Here is a 22,029-nt window from a genome sequence, read left to right on the forward strand (position 1 = left end):
CTCTTCTCCAATTAAAGAACATCAAAGATTTGTACTCAAAAGGAATAACTCCTATTACCTATCCCACGATATAATTTTAATATATGTTTCTCTTTACTTAAAAAATTAAGTTCAAATTCTTTTTTTTAAAATTATCCTTGATAAAAAAGAAAATAATTTAAAATCTGGCGGTTTCAATCATTTAATTAAGTAGATCCTAGAATTAGAAAAAATAGAAATAGAAATAGTTTGATGGTTCAAGCTGTTCAATTATCCATCTTTAATGCCATTGGATTGGTAATAGCTACTTATTCTGTTGAATATCTAATTCAAAAGTAGGGGCCTATTTTTCTTGAATTTTAATCATATTTATAAGGACGCTCTAATTTCTTTTGTCCTAAGTATTAATCATGCTCTTCCTTCTCCTTGGAACAAGGACAAGGGAAATGGGGCCATCAGCCAGGCCTTTGGTGTACAGCAATAAGTCACAATGGGCTTTATTCGTGGCAGGAAACTCTCTTTTCGAGTTTCAACTTTTTGTGTAAACCCCGAAAAGGGTTGCTGCTTTTATTCCTAGAAAAGGAAACGTGAACTACCTTATTTTAATAAATAAAAATCAAGACAATATGAATTGACAGTTTGACATATAAATATAAATAAAATAGTCTAACGCTCTTGTTCATCACGATCAGATGACGATAATTTGCGAACCCAATTGCTGGTGAGCAGTTTCCTCCTGAAACTAGACATGTTTTGCTGGTAACTCTTACCAATTCCACTACAGCTCGAACGTTCGGCGAAATCCTTGATTCGTTGCATTGCAACTTGAAGTGTTTCGTGGGACATGTTCGCAAAGCAAACTCTGAACCACCCGGGTTCGGTGCAATGGCAAGATGCCCCAGGGGAGATATTCAAACCAACCTCGTATAGGATTTTCTTCCAGAGCTCTGTTTCCGCTTCAAATGTATTGGAAGATAGGAGATGCCTCATGTCAACCCAGCAAAACAAGCCTGCATTGCCCTTCAGGCATTCTATTCCTGCCTTTTTAAGGCCTGAAACCAGCATTTCCTTCCTCTTCTTAAGTCTCTTTTGGTTCTCCTTCATGTATTTGCTAGTGAATTTCTTGTTGGCAAGCATGTTGGAGAGGAGGTACTGAGTTTGGGATGACACAAGTCCGAAACTTGACATTTTGGTTGCTGCACTAATAACTGTTTCATTCTTGGAATAAATCATGCCAACACGAAACCCTGGTAAACCTAGATCCTTGGAAAGACTGTAAACGATATGAATGCGGCTCCATACATCTGTGCTTTCAAGGTTTCTGTCCCTTGCGGCTTCTATAATGCTTATAAACCCTGGGAAGTCAAAGACCGTTCCTGAAAAAACTTCATCGCTTATGACATGAATATTTTTGGCGATGGCAAAAGTAATGAGTTGGTTAAGCTCATCCCTAGTCATTGTTGTGCCTAGTGGATTCGAAGGATTCGTTATCAAAACCCCTTTAACTTTGAGATTGAGTTTCTGAGCTCTTTGGTATGCTTCTTCCAGTGCAAGCCTGGTAACTCTGAATCCGTTTGAGCTCGAGCAATGTACTGGAACGATTTCTACACCAGTCCTCCATTTAAGATCCCTATCAAACCTGGAACAAAATACCTTATTAGAACTAATCACGAGTCTAGAATGCAGTGCATACCTAAGACTAGGAAGCAGGAACTTTTAAACTTACGCAGGGTAGTACGGTGTGGGAAGAAGGAGAGCATCACCAGGATTGGCCAGGCAAAAGATTAAAGTCTCATTAGCTGAAGTTGCACCAGCAGCAAGCACCAGGTTCTTTGGTTCAAATTTAACCTTGTTTCCTCTAATTTTTGCCATGTACTCGACCAGTTCCTGCATATACAAGTGTTCAGATATATGTTTACGGTCAGGTTGAAAGACAAACACTGCAAATTATATACCATGCGCAGATGTAGGTGTACTTTTTTGGTTAGCAAAGATAGGAATAGTTACATTTTTGAAAGCAGGTAATCCGTGATAGTCCTGGAAGAGAGCCAGTTCCCTGAATACAGATTCTCCATCCTTCTTCAGTCCCATGGCGTCCGGGTTTTTTCTTAGCCATGATTCCACAAGGTCGAAAGAAAGCTGCGACAAAATACATTACCATTTAGGTACCATGGATTACCATTTTGTAATAATATGCCCGAAAAAAGAACTAATACTATTTGATTATGAAACTGCAATTTCCATTTTGACCCTTTTTTTTTCTTTTTTCAGAAAACCTCTAAGGTTTTTTTTTTAAAAAAAAAACTAGAAAACCTCTAAGTTTGTCACGTGGGCAATCACATGAAAAAATAATGCCTAAGAAATTAAATTGATTGGAATTAATTGTCCTAAATTAAAATACATGAATAAGAAAGGTTGTCAGCTATCCCAAAATGATGAAAAGGAAGTATCAATTGCATCAAAAAGTAAAACCTTATGTATCTTTTTGGTTATATATAGATAGGTAGCTCACCTGATTCTCTGCAAGCCCCATCTGAATGATTCCTGTTGGATTAACAACTTCATCGAACGGATTTTTCTCATAGACTTGCCACCCAAGGAAGTAGGAAGAATCTTGTCCATGGGAACTGCAGCTAGCCTTGGTAGACAACATTTTTACAGTGGCCTAGCTTGATAGATTTTGTTTTACCTAAATAGTATTGCTTTTGGGTGACAAAACCTTTTGATAGAAAAGGAAAAGGAGAGGAATAGAAAGCTGGGTTTTTTTTGAGCTTTGAGGTTTTGGGAAAGAAAGGGAATGATATGGCAATTTATAGGAGCTAGACACTGAGCCGACAATATGAATATTTGACGGTGCTGATTCTTTTGACCGGCGATATTCAGTGACGTTATATTGTTGGCTGGTTTGGTGTTTTTTGCATAATCTTTCTTTACTTTCTTTGCTCAAATTATTTTTGCTGCCGTTTGCCTTAGTCAATTTATAATCCAATCATATATAATAAAGTCCATTGCCCAGAGCCAAAATTCGTTCTTCTTTCTTCAAAATACAGATTAAAGAACCTTAATTCATATGCAAAACTGAAGGGAAATCCTTCAATTCATACAATAAACAGTAATTAACCCTCCGTTTTCTCCAAATTCGACATAATGAAAAAGGAACTAATCACTACATTTTTATGCAGAATTTGACAATTGATTATTTCATGTGCAACCACTAATAAAGATGAACAGGAAGGAAAGTTAGGAAAAAGAAAAGCCCTTCCCTTCCTAACAGAGAGTTGACCCATTCCTCCCTCGTAATTAAAATTCCCAGTATTTTGAAATATTTAGAGCTGCATCGATCTGATGATTTCAGCCCTTTCGATTAATTATTGGTTTTAAGCGTATAAAAGTACAGAAAAATTTCTAGATAGTAGTATACCGACATTCCCGGCCAGGCCATTAATTAGTTGAAAGAGAGCATCCTCATGCTTAAGTGAGTCATTGGCTTCCACATCAAGGCTTTTTAATTTCAGTCTTGGGCTCCACTGAATCAGTGGAAACCACTTCCCTTGTATCAAAATTCATGTTTTTAATTATTCACCCTCATGACGATCATCAAATTATTTTACTCATAACCTAATAAATAATAGTTAATTAAAGTAATTTTTTTCATTTCAAATGATTCGTTACATATGTAAAATATATTAATTAATATCGTACGTGTTACAATGATTAGGGAGGTTTGCCATCTACAATATTTCAGTTTGGTATCGCCGTAAAAGAAATAAGCATGCATCTTAGTTGATGACACTTTTTAATCATCAAAGGTTAAGACCAGGTCACTGTGTAAATAGGGCAATGGCGCAGGCAAAGAAACCATCAAGAATTTCAGGTGGTCCATGGACTACCATGGTACATCATCACCGGAATCACGTTGCAATGCACAGAAAAACAGGGGAAAAGCTCTAATTATTGGCTGATATGCCAGGTGGCGGAATGTAGATACGGGACAATTGCGGTCCAGGGATCACCTGATTGCTAACGTTGGGAAGAATCCTTTAGAAAGTGCGAGTTCGGACCAGGACTGTGAATGGGTCCCCCTGATACTCTCAGACCTCAAATTCATGTCGGCCATCTTCTGTGTCTCCCCATCCCCAAATATCTGCTTAATTTAATTAATAAATGGAACGGAACTTACCTGATCTCTCCAGGATAATCAACGGCAAAAATTTGTTGTGGTTGCAACCAGTCACATGGTCCCAATAATGTGAGCTTTTTGGTTTACAAACGTATATAAATTCTCTTATTCATAAGATTGTTATATATATATATATATATATATATATATATATATATATATATATATATATATANATATATATATAGATATGATGTCATTAATACTTTCTGGACTAATAAACTGACAGTGAAACATCTTAACATACTTCCTTGACAAAGTGATTAAAAAGCTTGACTAAACGAAACCGGTGGCAAAGTGGTATCCTTTTCCTGATATTATCAATGTGTATAAGTTAATATATAAATATGATCAATGCGTGTCGTTTGTTCCTATCAGCTTCAATAGCAAACAGGCCGTGTCAACATCTTCCTACCAAAAATTTATGTGGAAAATAGGTGCATATGATGCCATGGCAAAGACGTTTACTCATCACAAGCATTACTAAATCTTTTTTTTTTTGCCCCTCACCCACTGCCTCAAATTCCATGGTGGAGTTTCCAGGATAATGAGTGACAAATGTCTTGATTGTCGTCTCCTTCACCGTCTCAGGGGGGAATGCCGCGTTCTCGAGAGTGAGGAACAGCTCAGAGAGGAGAGAATATATATGTTATTGCATGCAGAAGAAATAATTAACAAGTAAGACCGCACGCAATTTCCTCTAATTTCATATTGGGTGTTAAGACGTTAGAGAATCTGATAAAATCATAATATTTCTAAAGTAGAGGCTCTAAACAGGCCTGCGTGATGATCAGATTCTTGTTTTAAATAGACAGGTTTTGAAATTTTTATGCAGACAAAGACAATTGAACTTGGAAGTGGTAACTATCATAATGAGCTACACTGAAAATGAAAACCATTGACGCGGTTTTGCAGTACGCAGTTGGAAGCTTCATTTCCAATATAATTGGGCAAGTTGGAATTTTTGAATAAGAGATGATTTTCGTCTCACCCGACCCTTATCTTGTTTTGGATTAAGTATGAGAAAGTGGGGTTCTTTTGGTTTTTGGGGGTCAAACCCATACTCAAACCTTGGGGGCAAATTTCAATCTTTGTAATTGAAACTGGCTCTTGGAAAGAATAAGTTGTCAATTCGGACAAAAACATGGAGTAATTGTTTGCATCCCAAACACCACCATTGAACGGTCTCTTTTATGAGTAGTACGGCCTGGGCCTTGGTAACACTTTCACTACGCATTTTTTAAGCGAGTGGGAGCCTTTTCCCGACTTTTACCATGTATGAATGAACTATATAACAATTCGTTACATAAAATATATCTATGATTCATAAAAGCTTTGGAGTAGTCTTTGAATAGAATTTATTCACTTCTGTTTTCTTTTTAACATGAGAATTCTGGGTCTTTCTCCAAATCCCAATTGTTTCAAGCTATCTCTAGTACAAACACTTGGCAAGTTGGGATTTTTGGAATTTGGATCAATAAAAATGTAGACTACACCCACTCATATCAGCTTTAAAAGTTCAAAGGAAAGAAAGTCTCTGCCAATCTATGGAAATCGGGATAAGAAAGCACCTATCTGCATTCTGAAACAACCACTAGAACAAGTATCAGCATTTCTTTTTAGGGACTGTCTTTTCATAATTTGGGTACCATTATTTGATCAGTACATGGCTGATGGCCCCCTTTTTTGGGATAGAGAAGAGTCGATGAGCATATGCCACTTGTGTTTCCAACAAAAAAAATGACAAAATACCAAAAAAGCAAATACTAGTGAAGCTATAAGGGACAAAGGGCCTCATTCACCATTACAATATATTACTCACCCCTCGAGAACAAATTAACCGAATTGACTCAATTTTGGTTCCCTGTTTAGATATGTATGCACGGTTTCTAATTACACACAAGAAAAGGATGTCATAATTGGAAGAAGGCACGTGGGCTTGTAGTGGGTTTATTTGATCATGTGGAAACAAAAACAACTGTAGTAAAGACTTCATGGGACCCAGAAATGACCCTACTCTTTCTGTGAAATTGGTGACAGCCAACATGAAGCCCATTCGGTCTTGCCTCATGGGTCACGCACCACTGCCTCATGGACATAAGCATGGACCATTTGCCTTGTTGCCCTCCAATAATGTGGACTCTTACTGTTCTCTCCCAACTCCATTTCTTATTCTAATTGGCTAGAGGCTTATACCTGAAACCTGAAAGTTACATCTACCAAACTGATAGATTTGAGTTATGAACAGATATGGAATGGTTTTGGCTTCATGCTATAACTTAATCGTATAGAGACTTCCAACTTCCAAGATTGACTTTACTAGAGAAAGCTAAACCAATTCTTCCACGTACTGCACTTACTTGCTTTGGCACCATTTGAAAATTTGAACACATGCATTAATGAATGGAACATGGAAAGTAGGTCTCTTCCTAGCTGTTTCCAGACTGTATAGCTTCACCAATATTTAGGCAACATTGCAGTCTGAAGTTTGAAAATCTGTTGTTTTTACGTTTAAAAAAAGATATGGCAGTATAACAATTAGGAACTACAGTACAGTGGAGCACAAAGTCAAAAAGAGTTCTGACAAAATATTCATCAATATAGCAGTTCTCGATCGAGTTGTAATATTTGACAGACCAAAGCTGGTTTTTTCCCAGGAAAACTGATTTGATGCAAATACGAATGACCATGAATGATCATATGGATGGAAATTATGGTAAGATGGTGATCATTTTTATTGACATCTAAAATGGGTAGATCAAAATTCCTGAGGCATGAGATCAGCATGGATGAAACATCGATCGCAGACTGTCAAAAATCGCAACTCCCTGGTCACCGCCCCAATAACTGGTTATAATAAGGTGGAAATTTGAGATTGAACGATGAACAATTTGTAGTCAATTAGTTGATATTTGCCATTATGAGTATAAGGTTTGAACGAATCATCCCTTTTGAGGTCAGAGATGTTTGTAACAGTTTTTCTTACTAGACAACAGTGACCTAATTATTGCAACTTGGAATTGGTATTTCCAGGAACCCGTGAATGGCATGGGATGGGAAGTATTGGTCGACATGTTAATCTGGTCGTTCACAAGCTTGGTTCATATACTGAATGATCGCCTTTTTGAGATGCATGCCCTTTTCCACAATGTATGAGAACGCTAATTAAAGTTGGATTTGGTCTCTCAGTCAACATAATCTCTTTAAACATTTCACATGAACTAGTTTAATTTGTCGTGTAAACATGTTTTACATGCATGAACACATTTCTCTTCTTTATTCTCCCTTTAGGCTGTAGTTAGTTTGAAAGGGTAGATAAAAATTCTGACAGTAACTTGGAAAATCATGTAAAAACCAATTAGAATGCTAATGTGAACGTAGCTTATGATTCTTTGATCAGCCTATGCCTTATCAACATGTATCCAAGAACCCTCCTCTTTCCTTTTTTCTTTTGGTAACCATTTAATTCAGGGATCATATATAATGTTGACCCATGCATTATGATTGAAACAGATAAAAAAGATTAACATTGTTTTCGGCTTACATTATATGTCCTCAACTACTTTTATGGTAACCAGGTTGGTGTGGCAGAACTATGGCCTAGCGATGGAAACTGCCACTAGTCAACAATCCCCGGAACAAATAATTGTCTTCCAGGGAGGCATGGTCGCATCGGCATGACCATGACAATTTCTATCCAGTGATACACCAGAATGGATGTTATATACTGCATAAGGTACATGCATGGGTGCATTACATATTTTTAGCTTCACGATGTTTTGCATGCATCATGCATGTACATACATAAATATACTTGGTTAATACATTCGAACGCAGATCATAATAAGGAGACTCCGTCAAGCCTTGTTGATTGATCGCTACACCATTCATCGTCGAAGCGTATATAGATGACTAGAAGAGAAGAAGATGAAGAAGGAACTTCCGACAGACTGAAATTATAGGTCCTATAAAAGCATGCTCTAGATAGAAACATTAAGCCACCAACATAGAAACAAGAAATTCTACGTCCCATTAAACATTGTCCTATCCATGCTTCGTTTATATCAGACCATTGAACATAACTTCACCATCTTCACTCACTTATGAGGGAGACAAACTGCTCCTGAAGGCACGCCTTGTTCACCCAATTAGTCAAAGATTTTTATAGTTGTGACTTTGTGGGAAAGTTCTAACTATTTGGCTCTTGTTTGGAGAAACAACAAAGAATCCAGGGGCCATGCATAAAATTGTCTTTATTTTTGGCATTTCATATGAGGAACAGTCCAGTCCGAATTGAAAGTGATGTATCTCTCTCTTTCTCTCTGTCTGATCTCATGCTAGCTACGACTTTTAATATTTCTGCGTGCTTCGGGGTTCCATGTTTAAGTACTCTTCTGTCTTTGACATTTTACAGCTCTGAGTTCTTGAGAGACACGATAAAAAGAAGCATCATTCTAGATGTTGACAAGGGCATTTATGTATGTTCGAGCCTATGAATAATTGAATGTAGGTTAAGATGAAGAGAAAGTCAAGCTTCAATACGTTTCACGAGTTGCAGAAAGCGGAAAACCTCTACCACCCCAAAGGCAAACTTCCACCATCACCCATTATTCTAGTACAGAGCTTTTTTTAAAAAAAAAAAAACACTACCGTATTTTGTTTTTTATTGCTTGGATTTGGCTCGATCTTGTTATATCAAATATAAATAGGTTGGAAAGACTAGGTTTTCTATCAAATATACAACTCCCTTTTATATTAAACCGAAAATGTCTGACCAAAATAAAAAATCCTGAAGCTCTAAGGCTTTGAAAGAAATGAAATCAGCTTAAAGCAAGAAGCGAGATTTCCAGGGACAGGAAAACAACAGCAACCACTTGAACCTTGTAGCATATGGTGAGATCACCATGTTTTAAGAGCAGTAACTGACCGAAGACATTGAGATTTAAGCAAAAACAAAATGGTCAAGAGAAGATGTTCAATTAGTTACACTGGTGAGATTTTGACGTCCGGTACGGTTTAGACAATGATGGGAAGGTTAAGGGGAACATCACCACTGGCCTATGGGTCCGATCTATGTTCAATTTGGAGACATCAAGCTCTTATTCCATCCATAAGAAACAATAATGGACCACCAAACCAGACCGACCATAAAGTTTCTAGCCTAGGTAATAACTTTACAGAAGGCTCATTGACACACTAAGCAGACAGCAATGTATTAGAAAGTGACGTGATGGGGTTAAAACATTCTTTGCTGCTGGAAGCCCAATTGATTGGGCCAAATGTTGAAGAAGTGAAGCAAGATAGAAATGTCTGGTGAAATATCTATTAGGAATAACTGTCTTTTCATGTTGGTAGGGGAAAGAATACTAGGTAGTTCCAAATACCATTATATCAATGGGAGCTAAAATGCTAGTAGGCATTTCAGCTTGTGTTGGAGCTACAAGACCAGAACTAGAAATGCTTTCATTCAAAGTAAGATCAATGAAAGAATACATCATGTACTGGATGGAATTCAAAAAGTAGGCTAATGATAGCAAAATAAATATTTTATACCAAAATTTAAACTAGCCTACTGAACATTTTGATTAAGAAAGGAGCTAAATGATCAGCTGCACCATTAGAACTTCATAATGTGAAGAAACAACGTAAACAAATCAATTGTATGACCTTAGGTGAAAAATTTGGCAGCTGGGGTTGTATGAGTTCTTTTCTGCTGCCTGCCTGAACTTCTTGGTGACAACTTCATTTTCTTCTAAGCTAGTCTGGACAAAAAATCGTGCCCACCAAGACGAGCTCCTCAATTTAGCCTTCAAAAAAAGAGCGAAAACCTCAGCATGTCACATTTATTTATACTATGTATAAAAATTTACTAATATATGATAAGGAAAAGACAATTTAATAAATGCCACTCTTTAAATCTCAAAACATAAGACTAGTTGAATGTCTCAACCTTTTATTTACATAAAATGTGTATATTAGTACACGTTTCGGTTAATGATTAAAAAGATGTTAAGATAACTCAAATGGCAGAAATCAAACATCATTTAGTCTTACTTTCAACTCTTAATATATATAGATATGTAGAAACTTTAACTGGTAAAGGCAACCTATTACACTATTCAGTTATACAATCTTAGGTGGTGAACAATAACCGAAGGTCTCCAGATTTTCCTAATTATTGTTTTAAGTACAGAAAATAAGCATGCATTCATACATACACATACATCTACACCTATCAATTACAAGGTAATCAAGGAACCCATCTCCACAATTCTCCATACTAATCCATGCAACAGAAAAATGAAAAATGCATGGTCCATTCAGCAATGAAGGAAACAAGATGCTCTTCAAATTTAGGGTCCCACCTCTCAATAATAATTCAGCCTATAAGACTAAAAGCTTAAAAAATAAATTTGCTTCAAACTAGCTGAAAAATAATAAAGAGTATGCACTACATGCCATGACAAGACCAAGGTCCAAGTACAAGAATTGTTTTAACCTTAATTACAGATTATACTAAAAGATCCTGATTTTTTATATATAGAAATCATAAAATGCTAATAGCAATCTACACCAAAAGAACACATGATAATAATTTCTATATTGTAGTTCATTATAAAACTTTTGCTGGGCTTAACCAAAGCTCATTGCTGATTTAGAAAACACTTTCAAGAACAACTTGGGGAAGACGTACTTTGTAAAATTTCATAATATTCTTTGTAGCAAGCCCAGTAATATATTCACAGTATCCTGTCGATTGTAAGTTTCTTTTAGCATCTTCCATGCTAGACAGAATTAAGAGACCTGGCTGATCTCTTTCTGAACAAAAGTACCAGAGACTTTGTCAGTTGAAATTCAGTTACTTGAATTTTGTCTCCATCTTCACAATGATAACAAAAGTAAATAATAAAAACAAAATAGTGAAAGCAATTCATCTCAATGAAGTTTCAGTGATAAATTTTCATTTTAGGACATAAAATCTTTTTTTCATTCTCTTTCATTTCAGGCAGTATGCTTAGATTTTGAAATTTATCACTTTCAATGGCCAATGATTATATACCATTTGAGCAATAACTGCAGCTAAGCACCAGTCTTCTCAAAATCCAAGTTTATTGAAAGTACTTTCTATTTTCATTTTGATCAACCAAATGAAACAAATTTCATTAAGAGAGAGTCACAAGAAGAACAAGGAGATACTCCACAAAATAACAAACACAAAAAAACCTCCAGAGTAAATAGCTGCTAAATTACAAAAACAAAACATCACATAACCGGTCTGCAGGAAAAACACAAAGAATTGAAACACTCAATCTCTCACACCCAAGCAATGAACAAATCACGTCTCTCTACACCTGCTTAACCAACCCATCAGCCAAACAAATATTTTTTCCCCTTAAGCTATACTTGGAATTTGACAGAATTTAAACAATTGACTAGAGTCTAGATACTAGATTCTATGTCACTGAAGTGCTATCAAAGTTCTCAAGTCTGCCAACTGACTATTGAAAGTTCTACTTGATAACATTCATTTAACAGGTCTATCCAACAAAAGGATGCAGACAGTGTTCAAGTTCCTAGTGATTGTCAAGGCTTAACAATTTTTATTATCAAGCAGTAATTAAAAAACATAGTAAAAGCCACTTACCGCCCTTCCATATTTGGACACGTCTGCATTTTTAGCTTTCCGCTGACCTGGGAAACCTACATTGGTAACAATCAGAGAAGTCCTTAGCATATCAAAAGGCTCAAATTATTTCTTTGTCGTCGCATATAGAGCTACAGAAACACTGCAACAAAAGCTTAATGCATGTTTATTTATAACACAGACTGGACAACGTTCTAGTAAAGATGAACACAAAGAAGAAGATGTTCCTGATGACATACATAAAGCATATAAGGAGTAAAGGTTGGCAGTAGATCAAAACAAAAAATCAATCAGAAGTCCACAAGTAGAAAAATGGCTAAAGTTGGAAAAAATGAAATAGCAAGTGGTTGAAACAATCGGCAAGCAAATAAAGATCATTATGGGATAGGAATCCATATGACTTGCAAGTTCAGGAATCAGAATAAAACCTAAGCAACTTTTACCTGTAAATAATACAACTCCATCAGCTGATACCCCTGCAAAATCTGGAAGTGTCTTGTTGAGATATCTTGGAGACAAGTAATCTAATGTATCCGAAACAATTACAAGAGGGAATGATTTCGGCCTGTATGGAAGAGGAAATTTGATGTCAGAGACACGAACAATGCCATTACGCACTAGTCCTTTGCAGTTAGTATCAGCATCTTCAATGTCGTATGGTTCCACACCCCAAGCTTCAGTTTCATCTTCTTTTAACAAATTCGAAACCACTGAACAAGTATCAGGACCAACATGCAAAACTTTATGCATGCTGTCACCATATGCTTTCTTCAAAACAGGAATTGCCCGTTGAACCTCATATGTGCAGGAAAAGTCACCTGCACATGAAGATCAAATCCTATCTTAAAACTGAAGGTCACTTCTTGCATAATAGCATATCAATAGGCATAAAGAAAGGGTGCCTCGGCCGAAACATTTAATTAGTCAAAAACAGTATGTAGAATATAATTAAGATTTCACATCTATAAGCATATTGTCAGCAAATCTAATCAATTCTAACTATCCAAAGAAAATGTGCAGCAATGCCATGCTGTTCTAACACAAAAATAAATACTGTAGATGCTCAATTTTGGTTAATTATTATTATGTACTATTTATAGGAAAATTACCTTAGGGGTATTCCAAGTGTGGAAGAGCCTAGGGGAGTTCCAAGCGAGGAAGCACCCAGGGGTATTCCAAGCATGGAAGCTCTCAAGGGAGTTCCAAGCGAGGAAGTGTCTAGGGGCGTTCCAAGCGTGAAAGCGCCCAGGGGCGTTCCAAGCGTAGAAACAACCAAGAACAAACATAAAATAGCTATTTGTATAGGAAAGTGAAGTAACTCAGAACAAGTGACAGGATTCATGAGTTACCTTCACATTTGGAATGTTTTTGAGAGTTTGGCTTGATGGCTCAAATATGGAGATAGTTAAGAGGACTTCCTCTTAACCATTCATTAAAGTACACGTGCTTTACTCTTTTCTCTTTTCTTACTCTTTAAAAATACATGTGACGCACTTTCAAATGCTACTGCTCTATTTATCCAAAACTTACACCCATTACCTAATTACGTGATCATTCTCTTAATATTTTGTAAACCGTTCTTTAACTGTTTTTTCATAACAATCACATTCTCCCATGATTAAATGTACTCTCTTAAACAACTCCTAAGAAAGCGTTTCTACTGAGTATAAATATGAGAACTTGCAAGGTATGCTGGGACTTTTGAGAGACCCAACAAAGATTACTCTAAAAAGCTCTCTCTAAATTCCTTCAAGGATTCTTGCTTTTCAGCCTTTCCCATTCGCCGTTATCCGCCACCTATTCCATCTTTTCTCATCTTTCACCACCTGTCACCCAAAACACTTACGCTTCAAAGACTGCTCCAGTCTTTCTATTCGCTCATTGCAACACGTCCTCCTTCCCTAACCAAAAAGAACCCTCTACAAACACCAATATCCTCCTTCCCTAACCAAAAAGAACCCTCTACAAACACCAATATCAATATTGTTAGACAAAATGAAAAATTTTTAAAAGCAGAACAATTTTACCTTCAACTCTAGTAACAGGTTCCCTTCTGCCTCCAAATCCACCTATTGCAGAGAAAAAATTATGAAGCTCGATCAATCTATCTACATATGTTCTAATACGCGAATCAAAAAATTTATAAAAAAATCCAAAATGGATCACTAATTAGAAATTAAGTAATTAATCACTGCTTAATTAATGAGCCTAATCAGAAAAAACAAACCTGAGCCGCGATGGAAGTACGCAACAATAAGCAATGCGCCCTGGAAAGAAATATACAAATAAAATTCAAATAAAAGGACAAAAATTTATCGAAACATAAGTAAAAAACTGACAAGATTAATTTAAGAAAAAAAAAGTACCAGGACAATGAGAACAATGGAGAGGAACGGAGGAGAGCGAGATTTGGATTGTGAAAAGAGAGCAGCCCCGGCGCCGGCGTCTCCATATCGTCTAGAGGGATTCACTGGCCTCCTCGACATGCCTAAAAATTTTTGTTTTGATTTTGGTTTTCTTTTTTTTGTTCAACTATTCTGATTCAAACCAATCAAGAAACAATCTTTTGCAACATTGTTAAATCATTTAAAATAATTTAGTAGAATTAATAAAATTTTATTGCACTGATTTAATTTTTATGTGCAGATTTGAAAGAAAGAATTAACGGAATGAATGATTATTACCCAGAGACAGAGATTGAAGAACGCGCATTTTTTTGTGCGGGAAGAGGCAGAGTCGGATCTCAGTTTTATTTTATTTTTAATAAATTTTTGATGTAAAAGAGAAAAGCTATGGGGTAAAAGGCGCGTTCGTGTCGCGCGGTTTTGATTCCTTAACGAGAAAATTAAAAATCCGTTTGCAAAATGCGTTCAAGCCCATTTTAACCTTATCGATCTGGCCCAATCTCGGCTTGATTTTAGGCCTTGAACTTGAAATGCCTTTCAGGCCCATTAGACGAATGCCTCGTGTACCATGTTGCGAAATTGATCAAGTTTTAGAACCCTTTTATTACTGAAACTCAGATTTTAGTGAGAGAATCAAATTCAAACCAATAAAAATCGGAAAAAAAAAGTAGAAGAAGAAACCCTAACCATGCGATTAGGGTTTGGGATTGAAATTGAGTTGAAGCCAAGGGATTGTTGAAATTTCGATATTCGGAAATTGGGGAATCGAAAGAAATGGGAGGCGAAGATGCTGACGGGAATAAGAGTAAGCAATGGTCGTCTCCAAACAGGACTTATAAAGAGAAACACGAAGACCCAAAACTTTGGGGGATTTTCCTCTTTGGTTTAATTGGCGCCACTGCCACCACTTTCGCTGTAAGTTCTTCCATTACCTCTTTTAAAGTGGAATTCGTTTCCCATATTTTAATTGATCCTTTTCAAATATTTTCTGTTATCACAATCTGCACTTTTGGTTTTTCCTTTTATTCTTTTAAATTTAATTGCCATTGAACAAAATTTTGAGAAAAAAAGAAGTTTTTTTTGGGTGGGGGGGGGAATGGAAATAATTAAGTTAGTGTTGGTGGGAGCAGCTATTGTTAGATTTCCCAATTTGATTGTAGTTGCAATCTGGCAGGTTAGTCAGCTGAGGAGGTCTGTTGATTGGATATATACTCAGGTACACCAAAAAAAAATGATCTTTCACGGTTAGCTACGGACAATTCCGTGATACTATAGTTGAAATGTGAACTTGTCGAACGAAAATCTCTCCTTGTACTTTATGATCAGTATCAACATTGTTTTCTTAAAGAAAATGGTGGAAGGAGATTTTTTTTCTTACAAATTTTGAGTTGTTTCCTTGTATTTTAATGTAATCAAGATGTTGATTGAATTGCTTTTTTAACTACAAATTTAGACTCGTTGCTAGTGGTTTTACTGAAAATATACTGTTAATAGGTGATATAAATCTTTTGAAAGCAAGGATATAATGTATTTAACAAGGAAAATTTACTTTTATGGGTCTATTTGAAATCAAAGTCGTTGCTTTTATACTGTGAGTGCTGCCATAATTTGCTGAAAGTGTTGAAAGTCATGAAAGCATTTCATCAACCATAATTACCTCTGTTTTTCTGTGCTGATAAGTTTCAGATTTTAAGAATATTCTTGAGCTGTTTTATGTTTAACTGCTATCTTGTTGAACTTTTATGTGAATCTTTTCTATTTGTTGATATTACAGATTAACTTGATCTCACAATCAAGTATTCTACACAATGAAAATTGTGAATTCATGCCTTAAATAGTTGAATTTAGCATTTCTTATTTCTCTTTTATGTATTTGCCAGTCTGATCATGTGTGTATTTGTACCATGAAAGTTAGCCAGGTCACAATCATCCCGGAGAGGAGCTGGCAGTTCTTTTCGCACTTCCTTTCAGGAGGAAGCATGGAGAAGGTATAATCGTCGAATGCAAGAAGAGTATGAGGAAGAAATGGAGAGAGTGGTAAGTTTTTGGTTATGTTATAGCATTCTATATATTTACTATATATTATATTTTACTACCATATTACTTTTACAGGTCTCGCAACATTGTTTTCAAAGCATTAGTTTAGGTTGTTTTGAATTGTGAATTGTTATAGGCAGTTATATATGATCTTTAAGGAGTGATAAGTTGTAACGTTTAGTATTAAATGATGGTGAAAACTTGTATGTTGGGAATACTTGAATCTCTGGGAGATATAAACTTGACTGTAGAATCTGTTGTTATCCCCACTTCATGTGTTGCTATTTTGTGCACTCATATCTGTGGAAGTTATCTGTAGTGATTTTTTTCAGAAAATCTTTTGTGATTTGGTGCATTGGTACTGCTTCCCTTTGTAGGAGAGAATAAGGCGTATGCAAAGTGTGTTTAACAGGGAGCGAAATAAGTACAAAAGGAGCTATGAGAGCTGGAAGGAAAATGGTCCTGGCGCTTATCATCAGCACTTTCAGCGAGATGATTGGTATTGGAAGGCAGACACATCTTACAGAGATCAAAGTACCAATTACAGGCGACCTCAAAGAGATAGTGCGAGCTATCCATTATCACATCACTACTCAATTTTAGGTCTTGACAGGTAATGCTGCTATTACAGTGATAAGGGTTAATAAATGCTCTTGCATCCTATTCTTGTTAGCATAGCCAAGAGTTATACTGACAATTTAGCAATGATTATTGACATTTTTTTGGCTTCCTTCTCTATACAGGTCCAGGACAAAACCATATACAGAAGATGAGATTAAGGTATACTGAATTATCTTTATAACACTTCTATATTCTGGTACATCTTGACTTAAAAATGGCTTGCTATAACTTTATTCCTAAATTGGATAATTGATCAGTTGATACCTCAATCTTCTCAAGGTAGACAGATTGCTAATTTATGCTAATGTTCATCAAATCACCGTACTGCTTTGTTACATAAGAATATTTTGTCAGACGAGGAGCTCTGATAGTCTAAGTTTGTGGATGCTTGTGTTAAAGCATAGTCATCACACAAATTGCTCTTGCAATACTCTGGGATATGTGCTCACATTAAATAAGTGGTCTACTATTCTTTAATATATTACGTTGCAACTGAACCACATTTGTTCAACACCCATATCATATTCCAATAGCTGGAACACTGCTGCAAAACCCTTGTTGTGACTAGTATTCATTTAAGGGTTAGTTTATTGCGAAGTGTGCTGGTCTCCCATCATTATGTCTTACTTGACATACAGTTGGTTAGTATTTAATGCTAACTTGTTTTATATGGATTAGTATACCAATCAAAGAACTTGATACAATAACTGGAATAATTATGGTTTATTCTCTTGTTACAGTATTTCATGTCCTGCCTGTGATGATAAACTGATATCTGTGTCTGTCTACAGACAGCATTCAGGGTTAAGGCAAAAGAATTCCACCCAGATCAGAACCAGGATAATAAAGGTGAGATGTGTTGGGCAGTTCTTACTGAAACTTATAACCCTAACAGTATTACTTTGAATTGTTTATATAAAGTTTATTCCTTGTGTTATATTTCAGAAGCTGCTGAGGCAAAATTTAAAGAGGTAATGACCTCCTACGAGGCTATAAAGCAAGAAAGGAAGAACATGAGGTTATAAAAACTAGGTTAGTTCTCCACAACATTTGGGGAAGCGAAGAGCAAGAACGGGGCTGTAAAATATTAAAAAAACCCTACACTTCTACTTCTACGTTATGGGTGGAGTGGAGTTCACTCTTCACTGCAAATCAATTGTTTTTTGGAATTAACTGAGTTAATACGGATGCTGTATCTCTAGGCTTTTACTGAGAGAAAAATAGTGATTTTCTTTTTTCTTTTTGGTTTTATTTCCGTGCATGCATAATGCAGGGGGTGGTAATGTAATTTACAAGGCCTGATGCCATGCTTTTACAGCCCTCATTCAAATTTCTTGAATCATGTAGAGAAAAATAATGATTTGTTTGTTACAAAACAGTTACTATGTCTTTACTCTAAATTTCTCTAATGAAAGTTAAATTCTTGGTAATTGATAGAACAATATTATTTACTTCAAGAAAGTAGCATGCAATGTGATATCAATGTTTTGTCCTTATGATCATTATTATGGTTAACTGAGTGGAAAAAAAAAGTCAATTTTATTTATTTATTCATTTCTCAAACCACTGGTCTGGAAATCACGTGCCAATAGGAGAATCCATCGTTGTTTATATCAAAGCATAAGATTATTCAACGAGGCGATTGGCAAAGGCATTCATTCATTCATTCCCATTGACCATTTAATACTGCCAAATGTTGCATGCTTGTTTACACCCTTTTTTGTAGGAGAGAAAGAAGTTAAGAAAGGGAGCGGAAAGAAAACTACTTTTATTTGGGTTTTTTCCCTTCTCTACCAAACATGGTGTTAGTGTCAACACAGATCTTGTCGCGGTAGGGAACAAATCCTTGACCGCTTCCTCCGGACAGGATTAGTCTATCATCGGCGGATTAATAATATCTTGGGCCAGCAAGCCAGCCAAAATCTTGCTGGCACTAAGAGTAGTATCCCATGAATTCAAATATTAAAAACTTATTTCAATGCTATTATATAAGATGACGAATGATGAATGGCTGAAAAGGACGTCCCGAATTCAAATCTCTCTTCCCCCCACCTACCCCCAAAGACAAACAAAATAAGAAAAAGAAAGAAAAGTATGATGACAGCACCGCCAAGAGTACGTGTAAATCGTAAGCACTGTGAACAAGTCCTTAATATTAATAGAAATTAAATTAACAAATCATAGTCAAAACAGCAGTAGATTTCCTCTTCCAAGATTTCATTCCACCATTTTGGAAAGATTATATACTTTAATCTCGGATTTTCTTTTTTCTTTTTTCTTTTTTTTTGAGGAAATAAGGGGGAAAAACCTTATGGACAGCCTAAAGAATGAGGTCCTTAGTTGAGCATTTGCTCTTCCCCATTACTTTGAAAAGGGGGAAGACAAATGAGATTACAAACTAGTTTGTCGTAGCATTTCCGTTCTCCATATCTGGATCTCACTCAACAGGAGGAGCTCTGTAATATGCAGGAACAGTTGCAGGGAAAAACATTTGCCTAACTCCTTCTGCCTTGATAATTGGGAAGATGATTCCTGACGCTCCCTGTTATAGCATATCACAAAATTTTATAAGTAAATAAAACATTAATATAGATAGATGAGAAACATAATAATGATGTTATCATATCGAGTATTGCCAAATGACAAAATTAAAGAAAATGGCATTGATCAGATGCTCACCGAGATCAGCCTAGCTCCAATCCAGATTCGCTTAGGTGAAGGGAACGGCAATAGTAAACGACCAACACCATATATTGCCACAGCAAAGAAATGCAGAACCAAGCTCACAGGGCGAGGGTTCAAACCAGAGAGCAAAGAGATAGGTCCTGTTGAGAATACACCACCAAGGCTTAGATAATCGAAGCAAGCCTGACGCATTTCTTTCCTTGCTTGATCAGGTGAAGCACAGAACACCTTATACAAGGCACCTGCCAAGGTATTGATAGTAGATGCTATAGGCTGCAAAATGTAACATTCAAATGAGTTTGATGCAGTAACATAAAATTATACCATTAAAACAAAGTTTAGTTAAATTTTGAATTTTCAGCACATTAAATATAGATTACCTTACGCAAGGTGTAAAATGATTCAAGATATTTGCAGAGGGTAGGTGCATCATTGAGGTCACGCAGAGGCCTTAGTAGATCGCGGAGGACAACAATATCTGATAATGCCACAGTCATTCCTCCACCAGTTAATGGATGGCGCATGTTGAATGCATCTCCCATTAATAGGGCTCCAGGAGTGGGATAAGGAGCAGCTGGCATGCTCCTGTTTGGCATTGTCCTAATATTTCCCTTATCAACAGCTGCTACAAATGAATTGTAGATTTCTGGAGGAACCTGTTACATATGCAGCACATTGTCAATCCAAGAGACCATTAAATATAAGACAGAAATTAAACATAAATTCACATATCAGAAGTAAAGAACCGACTTCTATAAAAAATTAGTACAGCCATATGGGGTTCAAATGTTCAGAGCCAAGAGCAGTACCTGAGGAGCCACAATGGTCTTCAGATAATTTGCCATCTCCCCATTTGCAATAGAAGGAACCTTCTGACCAGGTACATCAACCAGACAGCGAACCTCTGTGCTGCTGATAGGATAGAACAAAATGGGGGAAGGATCTGCTAGTATAACATGCCCATGATTTGAGTATGGAAGATTGCAATTCTCCAGGACCAATCCCACAAAACAAGAGGGTACATCTACCTGCAGATTATAATTTTGGCCTTATTAATTTCTCAAATTACTAGTTTATTTTAAACGCTTAAAAAAGGAATAAGAAGAAGAGAATTTGGCAGTTTGCATTTTTTTCTATGACCAGCAAAAAAGGTTGATGTGAGACTCACCTTAGGGTTGCAAAGGGAGCGACGCAAGTTTGAAAAACAACCGTCACAGACAATGGTCAGGGGTGCAAATGCTGTCAATTCCCTGCCATCTTTAGTTTTGTACTGGACTCCTCTAATTGTTCCCTTTTCTTCAAGTAGAGAAGTAACTGTCCCTTGCTCCAAACGTACACTGGTAAAAGATGGGGAAAAAAGGCATAACTACCTTGACAGTGAATACTATTTGTTACCATAATGCTACACTAGGCAGTTAAAAGTTTCATAATATTGAAGCATCATTATAGGTCACTGTTCTTAAACACTCAAAAGTTTGAACAAGGAATACGAGGAACAAAACAAATAAACAATTGATTAATATCTAAAAAGGGAAAAACACATACTTGGGAAGAGAAGCTGATTTCTCCCTCATCCTCTGTATGAAACGTCCATTATGAAAGCTCCTACCAGATACATCTGAGTGGAACTTTTCTAAGGGATAAGAAAGTCGGGTATGCTTCCCATCTTTGAAAAGAGCATAACCAAATACCTGCTGAGCATCAATTTCCTCCACACAATCTGCAGTAAGAAAATACAGAAGGCCCATTGAACTCATTCCGTTACATGTGAAAGTATCAAGGACAATTATTAGATAAAATATCAACAAATCCATAATCAAACATGGAATTTTAACATCATGAATACCTTCAAGTCCCAACTCAATTAACTTTAGATAGCCCCCTGGTTGTAGCAATTCTCCAACAATACGGTCAGGCTCTGTCAAGTCTCTTTCAATCACATGCACTCGACGTCCATCCTGTACTTTGTACCACACAATCAATTTACAGTTGAAATAACTTTCAATAAGAATAGTGGCAAATATTTTATTAAAAACAAAATCCAATTGAAAATATTTTATATGAGATTATGCTTAATTTACAAAAGAGGAACCCATTGAAACTATGAAAGCCAGCTAATCCCTGGGTACAAAATGGATGCAGAATTTACATATATTAATAATTAAAAAAAAACAATTCAAAGGGCCTATTGAAGGTATGTGATAATTGCACTTATATAAATTAAATAGGATATCATATATAAAAAGTGGACATCAGAACAAGGAACGGGCATAGAGAGAATATGCGCAGAGGTCAATTTGGCTGAACGCCAAAATTTGTGAGCAAGGACCACTATTTGGTGGCTAAATCAGCATCCCATCGAGGCCGCAGACGACTATAAGTATAGGAGAGTAGGGACAAGCAACTTGGAAACCAACAGAAATATATATATATATATATATATATATATATATATATATATATATATATAATATTAT

At 36.2% G+C, this 22,029-nt stretch overlaps 4 protein-coding genes across 5 annotated transcripts in view; 1 reads left to right on the top strand and 3 right to left on the bottom strand.

The window, feature by feature from the left end:
• Positions 554–2,770, bottom strand: LOC18591920 (1-aminocyclopropane-1-carboxylate synthase 3). Its single transcript, XM_007018351.2, has 4 exons — positions 2,492–2,770; positions 1,987–2,118; positions 1,706–1,866; positions 554–1,618 (listed from the first exon to the last, which is right to left on the bottom strand). Exons 1-4 carry the CDS (start codon positions 2,630–2,632, stop codon positions 646–648), a joined length of 1,407 nt encoding a protein of 468 aa, XP_007018413.2. The 5' UTR covers positions 2,633–2,770; the 3' UTR covers positions 554–645.
• On the bottom strand, positions 9,467–14,568 carry LOC18591921 (uncharacterized protein At3g49720). The gene is made up of 6 exons (XM_018125354.1): positions 14,171–14,568; positions 14,032–14,071; positions 13,832–13,873; positions 12,248–12,622; positions 11,805–11,860; positions 9,467–9,966 (listed from the first exon to the last, which is right to left on the bottom strand). The coding sequence occupies exons 1-6, from the start codon at positions 14,288–14,290 to the stop codon at positions 9,814–9,816; spliced, it is 786 nt and encodes a 261-aa protein (XP_017980843.1). The 5' UTR covers positions 14,291–14,568; the 3' UTR covers positions 9,467–9,813.
• On the top strand, positions 14,821–18,297 carry LOC18591922. Of its 2 annotated transcripts, XM_007018353.2 has the most exons (7): positions 14,821–15,124; positions 15,384–15,425; positions 16,121–16,246; positions 16,624–16,859; positions 16,990–17,026; positions 17,659–17,716; positions 17,813–18,297. In XM_007018353.2, the coding sequence occupies exons 1-7, from the start codon at positions 14,984–14,986 to the stop codon at positions 17,890–17,892; spliced, it is 720 nt and encodes a 239-aa protein (XP_007018415.2). In that variant the 5' UTR covers positions 14,821–14,983; the 3' UTR covers positions 17,893–18,297. The 2 variants fall into 2 exon arrangements, with proteins under 2 accessions (XP_007018415.2, XP_007018416.2); XM_007018354.2 differs by lacking the exon at positions 15,384–15,425.
• LOC18591923 (squalene monooxygenase) overlaps positions 18,990–22,029 on the bottom strand; it is a 4,208-nt gene continuing 1,168 nt past the window's right edge. Inside the window, exons 2-8 of the mRNA XM_007018355.2 lie at positions 21,399–21,510; positions 21,098–21,272; positions 20,721–20,889; positions 20,362–20,580; positions 19,933–20,208; positions 19,547–19,825; positions 18,990–19,409 (exon numbers count right to left, since the gene is read on the bottom strand). Of these exons, the coding sequence (XP_007018417.1) occupies positions 19,305–19,409; positions 19,547–19,825; positions 19,933–20,208; positions 20,362–20,580; positions 20,721–20,889; positions 21,098–21,272; positions 21,399–21,510 (1,335 nt within the window). The 3' untranslated portion in view covers positions 18,990–19,304. The remainder of the gene's footprint in view (positions 19,410–19,546; positions 19,826–19,932; positions 20,209–20,361; positions 20,581–20,720; positions 20,890–21,097; positions 21,273–21,398; positions 21,511–22,029) is intronic.

This window comes from Theobroma cacao, chromosome 8 (assembly GCF_000208745.1).
Source record: "Theobroma cacao cultivar B97-61/B2 chromosome 8, Criollo_cocoa_genome_V2, whole genome shotgun sequence".
NCBI classification, from domain to species: Eukaryota; Viridiplantae; Streptophyta; class Magnoliopsida; order Malvales; family Malvaceae; genus Theobroma; species Theobroma cacao.